Source organism: Aquarana catesbeiana, linkage group LG04 (genome assembly GCF_042186555.1).
Source record: "Aquarana catesbeiana isolate 2022-GZ linkage group LG04, ASM4218655v1, whole genome shotgun sequence".
Taxonomy (NCBI): Eukaryota; Metazoa; Chordata; class Amphibia; order Anura; family Ranidae; genus Aquarana; species Aquarana catesbeiana.
The window spans coordinates 678,071,595-678,082,617 of NC_133327.1; the positions used below are offsets into that span (position 1 = coordinate 678,071,595).

The 11,023-nt window shown below is 46.4% G+C and overlaps 1 protein-coding gene across 2 annotated transcripts in view; it reads right to left on the reverse strand.

Moving 5' to 3' along the window:
- LOC141141035 (uncharacterized) overlaps positions 1-3,562 on the reverse strand; it is a gene marked incomplete at its 5' end in the record, with an annotated part of 96,554 nt that extends 92,992 nt beyond the window's left edge. For both annotated transcript variants that reach the window (XM_073628695.1, XM_073628694.1), the window contains 1 exon segment: positions 3,474-3,562. In XM_073628695.1, coding sequence (XP_073484796.1) covers positions 3,474-3,562 — 89 coding nt within the window.
- Positions 3,563-11,023: the final 7,461 nt, after the last annotated feature.

Below are 11,023 nucleotides of genomic sequence, written 5' to 3' on the forward strand. Positions count from 1 at the left end.
CTTTTTATGTAAACAAAATAATTCTGCGCTGCCAAAACAAAGATAAGCAGCTAACACAACCAACAAGGGTGATAACAATAAGATACAAAATAAGTGTAGCGCTATGAAAATGTGAAAAAGTCCAATGCAATAAACATTAAACTAGCAGTTCCAAATATAGCTGACAAAGAAGAGTCTTCCTGAGGAATAAGACGGAAAATCTTCAGGAGCTAGACACTTCAAATTCATACATCATCTGGAGTGGAAACATACACAACACCACCAAAAGTGAAGAGGCTTACCGGATTGAATGGACCCGCCAGGGCATACGCCGAGAGGGGTCGGATAGGCTTAGGTGGTGAGTGTCTGCAGACAGCCCGGAGGAGCGATGAGGTGCCTCTCACGTTGCTGTGTCAACCAAACCGTTGTCAGAACCGAGGGGTGTGGAACAACCGACACGTGGATTAGGTCCCTCAGAGCGGTGTTGAAAACCAAATGGTGACAATGACAAATGGAAAAAGAAAGGAAGGGCCAAATAGTGTAAATCCTTATAAAACTGAAAATTTTATTAAAATGGGTATACACTCACATGCAGATCCATAAAAAACAGCCGTCGTCTATGAAGATGAAACGCGTCGGGTAGGACCCCACTGTCGCCACTTTTATCACAGCGCTGTTTTTTATGGATCTGCATGTGAGTGTATACCCATTTTAATAAAATTTTCAGTTTTATAAGGATTTACACTATTTGGCCCTTCCTTTCTTTTTCCATTTGTCATTGTCACCGTTTGGTTTTCAACACCGCTCTGAGGGACTTAATCCACGTGTCGGTTGTTCCACACCCCTCGGTTCTGGCATCGGTTTGGTTGACACAGCAACGTGAGAGGCACCTCATCGCTCCTCCGGGCTGTCTGCAGACACTCACCACCTAAGCCTATCCGACCCCTCTCGGCGTATGCCCTGGCGGGTCCATTCAATCCGGTAAGCCTCTTCACTTTTGGTGGTGTTGTGTATGTTTCCACTCCAGATGATGTATGAATTTGAAGTGTCTAGCTCCTGAAGATTTTCCGTCTTATTCCTCAGGAAGACTCTTCTTTGTCAGCTATATTTGGAACTGCTAGTTTAATGTTTATTGCATTGGACTTTTTCACATTTTCATAGCGCTACACTTATTTTGTATCTTATATCTTTTTATGTGACAACACTGAAGAAATGACACTTTGCTACAATGTAACGTATTGACTGTACAGCTTGTATAACAGTGTAAATTTGCTCTCCACTCCTCCATGACGACATCACGGAGCTGGTGGATGTTAGAGACCTTGCGCTCCTCCACCTTCTGTTTGAGGATGTCCCACAGATGCTCAATAGGGTTTAGGTCTGGAGACATGCTTGGCCAGTCCATCACCTTTACCCTCAGCTTCTTAAGCAAGGCAGTGGTCATCTTGGAGGTGTGTTTGGGGTTGTTATCATGTTGGAATACTGCCCTGTGGCCCAGTCTCTGAAAGGAGGGGATCATGCTCTGCTTCAGTATGTCACAGTACATGTTGGCATTCATGGTTCCCTCAGTGAACTGTAGCTCCCCAGTGCCGGCAGCACTCATGCAGCCCCAGACCATGACACTCCCACCACCATGCTTGACTGTAGACAAGACACACTTGTCTTTGTACTCCTCACCTGGTTGCCCCCACACACGCTTGTCACCATCTGAACCAAATAAGTCTATCTTGGTCTCATCAGACCACAGGACATGGTTCCAGTAATCCATGTCCTTAGTCTTCTTGTCTTCAGCAAACTGTTTGAGGGCTTTCTTGTGCATCATCTTTAGAAGAGGCTTCCTTCTGGGACGACAGCCATGCAGACCAATTTGATGCCGTGTGCGGCGTATGATTTGAGCACTGACAGGCTGACCCCCCACCCCTTCAACCTCTGCAGCAATGCTAGCAGCACTCATATGTTTATTTCCCAAAGACAACCTCTGGATATGACTCTGAGCATGTGCACTCAACTTCCTTGGTCGACCATGGCGAGGTCTGTTCTGAGTGGAACCTGTCCTGTCAAACCGCTGTATGGTCTTGGCCACCGTGCTGCATCTCAGTTTCAGGGTCTTGGCAATCTTCTTATAGCCTAGGCCATCTTTATGTAGAGCAACAATTCTTTTTTTTCAGATCCTCAGAGAGTTATTTGCCATGAGGTGCCATGTTGAACTTCCAGTGACCAGTATAAGAGAGTGAGAGTGATAACACCAAATTTAACACATCTGCTACCCATTCACATCTGAGACCTTGTAACACTAACAAGTCACATGACACTGGGGAGGGAAAATGGCTTATTGGGCCCAATTTGGACATTTTCACTTAGGGGTGTACTCACTTTATTTGGCAGCGGTTTAGACATTAATGGCTGTGTGTTGAGTTATTTTGAGGTGACAGCAAATTTACACTGTTATACAAGCTGTACACTCACTACTTTACATTGTAGCAAAGTGGCATTTCTTCAGTGCTGTCACATGAAAAGATAGAATAAAATATTTTAAAAAATGTCAGGGGTGTACTCACTTTTGTGAGATGCTGTAAGTAACAGTACAAAACATTGGAAAGTGGTCCCAGCTTGCCAATAGGCTGATCAACAAATGTTTTCCAACATTCTCGTTCGAGACAATTGTTAGATCGATTTCTCAGTTGAGCGAGAACAGCCATAGATAAATCAAAATTAGTACAAATTCATCCAGTTCCTGAATTTCGATCCATCTATGACCAGCTTCAGTACCATGTGATGTAAGGATGGCAATTGTGTGTTGGAGTCGTATCCACAGGGTGGCTTGCCAAACACGTGAATACAACCGTGCAACATAGTTACACATTGCTTGTAATAAATATGCAATAATGAGTGCTGACCATTGCAGGAAGTCATTATGGCATGTAGAGACATTCACCCATACACTTTTAGGTTTGGGCTGCCCAGCACCACCAGACACCTCCAGGGAAAATCAGACAAGTACTTTTAATAAGTGATCACTCCCCTGATATCAGTTGGCCAGGGGATGGGGGGGGGGTGTCTGCTGTTGCCACAGACATGAGAAGTTGTACAATCCAGGCCCAGTTGAGCAATGGTCAAACAACTTAAAGGACAACTTCACTATAAGTAAAACCCCTGAGGATGCAAATACTTTCCTCTTTCCCTTGTCCCAAGTTCTTCATTGTGCAACGTGGCATAGCATGTGAAGGCAATGCTCAGTTCAATGGATGGTCCAAATACTGATGGCTGAGGGCCTGCCATGGCTATGGACCAGACATAAGAATGAGGGGGGGCCACAGTGTGCCTATACACCAGGAAAAGGATATGGCCAGAAATTTTTGGAGGTAGAGCTGGGCCCTACAGTACAGACACAATAAAAAAGGGAGAAGGGGTTATGTAAACCTTTAAAGGTCCTTTAAGTCTCTAAAGATAACCTAAATTTGTCTGACCATCCCCAGGTAAATGTTGACACTCACAGGTAGGGCAAGAAAGACGTTGAAATACTCCAAGAAAAGATCTTCATAGACAAGAGTTTCTTCTAGATCTCCTAAAAGGATCTCCGGAGCTGGTAAAAAAACAGAGAGTGAAGCATGTCAGGTCAGTGAATACATATACACATTGAATAAATCTGACCATACATCAGCTGGATTTTCCTTAGATCTGATCAAAGCTGATGAACAACAATGTTGGAGAAGGTGTAATGTAGTGCAGGGGCCTCGCTGACTAGATATAAATTATACAGTTTGCTTAGATTGGCCTTTACACCACAGAGTGGCAAGAAAATTCAAAGGAGCAGGATGGAAATCTAGCCTTGTCTGGTCACTGGACATCCACCAGGTCTTTGATTCTGTAGAATATGAATATTTATAAATGGTACTGAACAGAATGGGGTTATTAATAGTCTACACCAGCTTTTCTCAATTTTTTTCACCTAGAGGAACCCTTGAAATAATTTTAAGGTCACAGGGAACCCTGCCAAGAACCAATTCATTGCTAGTTTGTAGAAAAAATGACCCTTACATTGGTGGTCAGAATGCCACCCTTGTTGTTCAGTCGTTTAGTCTTGTCCGACAATAGTGCGCCAGGCTTTTTGGTCCTCCACTGCCTCCCCGAGCTTGCTTAAATTTATGGTCATTGTTTCGATGATGCTATCTAGCCATCTTGTTTTCTGTTATCCTCTTACAGGATGCCACCCTTACCGACAGCTAAAAAGTTCATTGTGTTCATGACGCTGGCTCTGCCAAGTGGCATTGACCATAAAATTGGAGGTAAATTAGCTACAACTCAGAAATCTCTAGCAACATCTGGAGGAACCCTAAGGCACCACAGAACCCATGTTAAGAATGTCTGCTCTACACTGACCAAGCCGTAAGGGTGCTTTTAAACATTATCAACTCTGTTTTTCAACAGCTTCAATTGTGTACAAGGAAAACAACTAGTTCCTAGTTTGGCTACTATATAGTGGGTTGTGTTGGAGAGTAAATCAATCCGGTGGGAAGTTTAGTAAAGAGAAGAGATGGTGGTGTTGTTGGTTCCTGCGGGTCTTGGTGGGGCCCTCTTTAGAGATAAAGTGATATTGCAAGTAGCTGGCATTTCCCCGGTTGGACTTAAAAGGGGAAAAAAATAAAGAAATCTGCCCTGAGGGAATGTACTGGCAAATGCCATATGGAAGAAGATGTACCCCTTGATGTTTCCTAATAAACCAACTTTGCTTGCTTCTAGTTACTTGAAAATCAACTGGACTTGTCTCTTATATAAGGATGGCCTATCCCAAAACCGGACTTGGCTTAGCCAGGTAGGAACCTGGGGAGAAGTTACTGTTCATGTTTTGGTGGACTGACTACTTTTATACTCCCTCAAGGAGCAGGGACCTACACTAACATAGAAATTGGGCAAGAGGCCTGTTAGTGGTACTCAGGGATGCAACATTGTATGAACGTTTTCTTGGCCATGCCAACAAGGTTGCCTCATATCACCAAACTATTTGCATTGGCAGGAGAACCGTTTGCAAATCTAATAAGAATCCTCATCGCTCAATGGGCTCACCCAGGATTGACTAGAGGAAAGGACTTGTCAAACTCAATTTATTCACAGGCTGCATCAGCATTATGGTTGTCCTCAAAGGGCTAGTTGTGTCCATAAGACTAGATGTCCAGAGCACCTCACCCACCCTTACATCAGATGTCAAGAGCCCCCACCATCAGAAGTCAAGAGTCCCACCACCCTCCCTTACATCACAGTGCACCCCCTTATCTTGTGCTGGGGCCGGGAAGAAGCTGAGGCGGAGCTGCGAAGCAGAAAGCGCAGGGTCTGGAGGAGGACCAGAGGAGGGCTGGAGTCAGCTGCCGGAGTCTGCTGAATGCTGAGACCAGGGCAGGCGGAAATGAGAGGGTCCTGCGGCTGCACACAGAGGCGCAGGATCTGTAGGAGGAGTTCTGTCCTCCTTTCTGCTGCCGACTGCTGAGACGGTGGGTTGGGGGGGCAGAGACAAGCTTCTCCGTGGCTGTACAGAGAAGCGCAGGATATGGCGTAGGAGGATTTTTGTTGTTCTCTCTGCTGCCAACTCTGGAGACAAAGTGAGGGAAGAGACGGGGGGGGGGGGGGGGGGGGGCAGCTGCAGGAGAGGTGTGAGGACCACATGAAATGGCCTGGAGGGCTGGATTCAGCCTGCGGGCCTTGTGTTTGGCACATGTGCTCTAATTTATCTAGATGGGAAGAGGCAGTCACTTACTGAATTGTTGGGAATTGACAAATGTAGTCATTTCTCAGGTCTAAAAGTTATCCTGGGAAAACTCTATTATCTTTCCCAATGGACCAACACAACCCAAAATCTCCCTATTAGGCACCCTGTTCAGTGGGCCAACAGAATCAAAAATCTAGGGATCATAATCCAAACCCCCCTCAAAAAATGTTTTTACACTGAACCTGACCCTGCTGGTTAAAACGATGTCAGTCAAACAATAAAATGTGGAAGCTCATCCTACGATTACCCTTTGAATATTAAACAGTCATATAACACATGTATCAATATAAAATGCATAGCGCCGTGCTTGACTTCTGTATACAGTTGTCCAGCAATCAGCATTGGAAACTGCCAGCCATTTACCAGTGACACCATGCAACTCATGGTGTCGCTCTGCTATCTATGTCTTGTAATTGCAAAGCCTGGTTTGGATATGCTTCCTCTGTGCCCTAATGCTGCCAAAGACACAAGCGAGGCTGAGCGACACCATGAGCTGCCTGGTGTCACTGCCAAAGGGCCATTATTTTCCTATGCTGATTTCTGGACTATTAGAGCGTGGACAGAATTCAAACATAGTGCTATGCATTTGTCATAGTACATACCGGTAATTATACGGCTGTTTATTCTTCATGTTTAACTTCCACTTTAAATCTGATAAACCTAATCGAAATAATCTACCACCCCATTAGGGAGAGGAGACTGAGACAATGCTTCCTCCTGCCTGCAGCAGATTGGTGGCATCATCTCAGCCTAGGCAAAGTCACTGACGGCTTTTTTAACGATAAAAGGTAGAGCTTTTCTGAAAATGATCCTGTTGATCTATATTGCGAGAGGTCAGGGGACTTGAACAGGTAATAACAGCTCCACTTTAATTTTTTTTTATGTTTGGGTCTCTGAGTAATAAGAAATCTTGGAGCTCAGTCTGAATGGAGGTGTAAAAAAAAAAAAAGGAAATGTTTTTCCATATAAAGTGACGATTTTATTTGTGAATAGATCTTTGTGCACCCATTTCCGGCTCAGCAGAGCAGACAATAAATCCCAAATCATTGTTTTTACTGCGGGTTACACGGAAACAATAAATCCCAAATCATCATTATTACTGCATGTGACATGGAGATATTTTCCTGTTTGCCCTGCTGGGGAAAGCATAGCTATCAATAACCGACAATGAATAGGTCAGACAAGTGCGGGCAGGCCACCATGCCGGAAATAATACAGATTATCAGATAGCGCGCCCTTCTAGGGAATGTTCTCTGGACGCACAGCTCACCTTAGAAACATTACAAAGAAAAATGGGAATTTAAATAAACCAATAACATAGAAATATGTATAATTAAAAAGCATTTTTTCTTATTTCATAGCGATTACATGTGAGTGGTGGGAGCCGGCAGACACCCATTGCCTTAAATTAGCCGCCTCCTGCAGCCAACATCCTCCAACATCCTCCTTATCAACTGATGACGGGGTTGTTAGGAGGCCGGCGGCTGGAACGTTATAAGGGTGCAAGTAAGTAAAAGACAGGCTTGTATAACATGTTTGGGCAATATTTAGGCATTTTTCCAAGAAACCTGAAGGTACCCTTGGGTGTCTGGGCGCCATGGTTGAGAAAGGCTGCTCTAGACTGCATCTAGACTTATCCCTCTTGACTTCATCTAGACTTATCCCTCTGGACTTTATCTAGACTTATCCCTCTGGACTTTATCTAGACTTATCTCTCTGGACTTCATTAAGACTTATAACTTTAGCCTCCATCTAGACTTCTCCCTCTAGACTGCATCTAAACTTGTCCCTTTAGACTCTATCTGGATGTATGCCTCTATTTTCAATCTGGATGTATTCCTCTAGACTCCATCTAGACTTATCCCTTTAGATTCCATCTAGACCTATCCCTCTGGACTCCATCTAGACTGGGGGTTGGGAACCCATCGATCCTGATCTACCCGTCGATCACGGGGAGGTGACAGGTAGATCGCATCCCTGGGTTGCTGACCCCAGAACCTGGAGAGGAGGGGCGGCGGAGGCAGCATTTAGTGGAACCGATTGGCTGTATTTTCCTTTTTCTACAGCTGATTGCTCGCTTGACTCCTCTCCCTCCATCATTCAAATAAAAAACTACTGACACCAACCTCTGCCCTACTGACACCAACCTCTGCCCTATAAACCTCTGCCCTACTGACACCATCCACTGCCCTACTGACATTATTCAGTACCCTACTGACACCATCCACTGCCCTACTGACACTGTCCATTGCCCTACTGACACCAACCTCTGCTCTACTGACACCATCCACTGTGCTACTGAGTGACACCATCCACTGCCCTACTGACACCATCCACTGCTCCACTGACACTGTCCACTGCCCTACTGGCACCATCCACTGCTCTACTGATTGACACTATCCACTGCTCTACTGACACCATCCACTGCCCTACTGACACCGTCTACTGTTTTACTGACACCGTCCTCTGCTCTACTGACACCATCTACTGTCCTACTGACATCATCCACCGTCCTATGGCCCTGTCCTCTGTCCTATTGACACTGTCCACTGCCCTACTGACACCATCCACTGCCCTACTGACATCATCCACTGCCCTACTGACATCATCCATTGCCCTACTGACACTGTCCACTGCCCTACTGACACCAACCTCTGCTCTGCTGACACCATCCACTGTGCTACTGACTGACACCATCCACTGCCCTACTGACACCATCCACTGACCTACTGACATTATTCAGTACCCTACTGACACCATCCACTGCCCTACTGACACTGTCTATTGCCCTACTGACACCAACCTCTGCTCTACTGACACCATCCACTGTGCTACTGACTGACACCATCCACTGCCCCACTGACACCATCCACTGCTCCACTGACACTGTCCACTGCCCTACTGGCACCATCCACTGCTCTACTGATTGACACTATCCACTGCTCTACTGACACCATCCACTGCCCTACTGACACCGTCTACTGTTTTACTGACACCGTCCTCTGCTCTACTGACACCATCTACTGTCCTACTGACATCATCCACCGTCCTATGGCCCTGTCCTCTGTCCTACTGACACTGTCCACTGCCCTACTGACACCACCCACTGCCCTACTGACATCATCCACTGCCCTACTGACATCATCCATTGCCCTACTGACACTGTCCACTGCCCTACTGACACCAACCTCTGCTCTGCTGACACCATCCACTGTGCTACTGACTGACACCATCCACTGCCCTACTGACACCATCCACTGACCTACTGACATTATTCAGTACCCTACTGACACCATCCACTGCCCTACTGACACTGTCCATTGCCCTACTGACACCAACCTCTGCTCTACTGACACCATCCACTGTGCTACTGACTGACACCATCCACTGCCCTACTGACACCATCCACTGCTCCACTGACACTGTCCACTGCCCTACTGGCACCATCCACTGCTCTACTGATTGACACCATCCACTGCTCTACTGACACCATCCACTGCCCTACTGACACCGTCTACTGTTTTACTGACACCGTCCTCTGCTCTACTGACACCATCTACTGTCCTACTGACATCATCCACCGTCCTATGGCCCTGTCCTCTGTCCTACTGACACTGTCCACTGCCCTACTGACACCACCCACTGCCCTACTGACATCATCCACTGCCCTACTGACATCATCCATTGCCCTACTGACACTGTCCACTGCCCTACTGACACCAACCTCTGCTCTGCTGACACCATCCACTGTGCTACTGACTGACACCATCCACTGCCCTACTGACACCATCCACTGACCTACTGACATTATTCAGTACCCTACTGACACCATCCACTGCCCTACTGACACTGTCCATTGCCCTACTGACACCAACCTCTGCTCTACTGACACCATCCACTGTGCTACTGACTGACACCATCCACTGCCCTACTGACACCATCCACTGCTCCACTGACACTGTCCACTGCCCTACTGGCACCATCCACTGCTCTACTGATTGACACCATCCACTGCTCTACTGACACCATCCACTGCCCTACTGACACCGTCTACTGTTTTACTGACACCGTCCTCTGCTCTACTGACACCATCTACTGTCCTACTGACATCATCCACTGTCCTATGGCCCTGTCCTCTGTCCTACTGACACTGTCCACTGCCCTACTGACACCACCCACTGCCCTACTGACATCATCCACTGCCCTACTGACATCATCCACTGTCCTATGGACCTGTCCTCTGTCCTACTGACACTGTCCACTGCCCTACTGACACTATCCATTGCCCTACCGACTGACACTGTCCATCATTAATGTAATGTAAGTTTATATTTTTACAATGACATTTGTTTTATTATATTTTTCTATGTTTTCATTACTGTTTAGTTAGGCCTTGCTAGTTAATTAGGTTGCCCACCTCTGATCAGGCTTATCCCTCAAGACTCCATCTAGACATTCCTCTAGACACCAGCTAGATGTATTCCTCTAGACTCCATCTAGCCTTATCCCTCTAGACTCCATCTAAACTTATCCCTCTAGACTTATCCCTTTTGACTCCCTCTAGACCTATCCCTCTAGACTCCATCTAGGTGTATCTCTCTAAATCCATCTAGACTTATCCCTCTGGACTTTATCTAGACTTATCCCTCTGGACTTCATTTAGACTTATCCCTTTAGACACCATCTAGACTTCTCCCTCTAGACTGCATCTAAACTTGTTCTTCTAGACTCTTGTAGACTCTATCTGGATGTATATCTCTATATTCAATCTGGATGTATTCCTCTAGACACCATCTAGACTTATCCCTCTAGACTCCATCTAGACTGGGGGTTGGGAACCCATCAATTCTGATCTACCAGTCGATCGCGGGCAGGTGACAGGTAGATCACATCCTTGGATGCCGACCCCAGAACCTAGAGAGGATGGGGCGGCGGAGAGGCAGCATTTAGTGGAACCGATTGGCTGTATTTTCACTTTTGCAGCAGGCTGAATGCTCGCTTATCCTCCTCTCCATCCATCATTCAAATAAAAAACTACTGACACCAACCTCTGCCCCTACTGAAAACCAACCTCTGCTCTACTGACACCAACCTCTGCCCTACCCAACCTCTGCCCCTACTGACACCAATCTCTGCCCTACTGACACCAACCTCTGCCCTACTGACACCATCCACTGCTCTACCGACACTTTCCTCTGCCGTACTGACAACATCCACTGCCCTACTGACACCATCCACTGCCCCTACTGACACCATCCACTGCCCCTACTGACACCATCCACT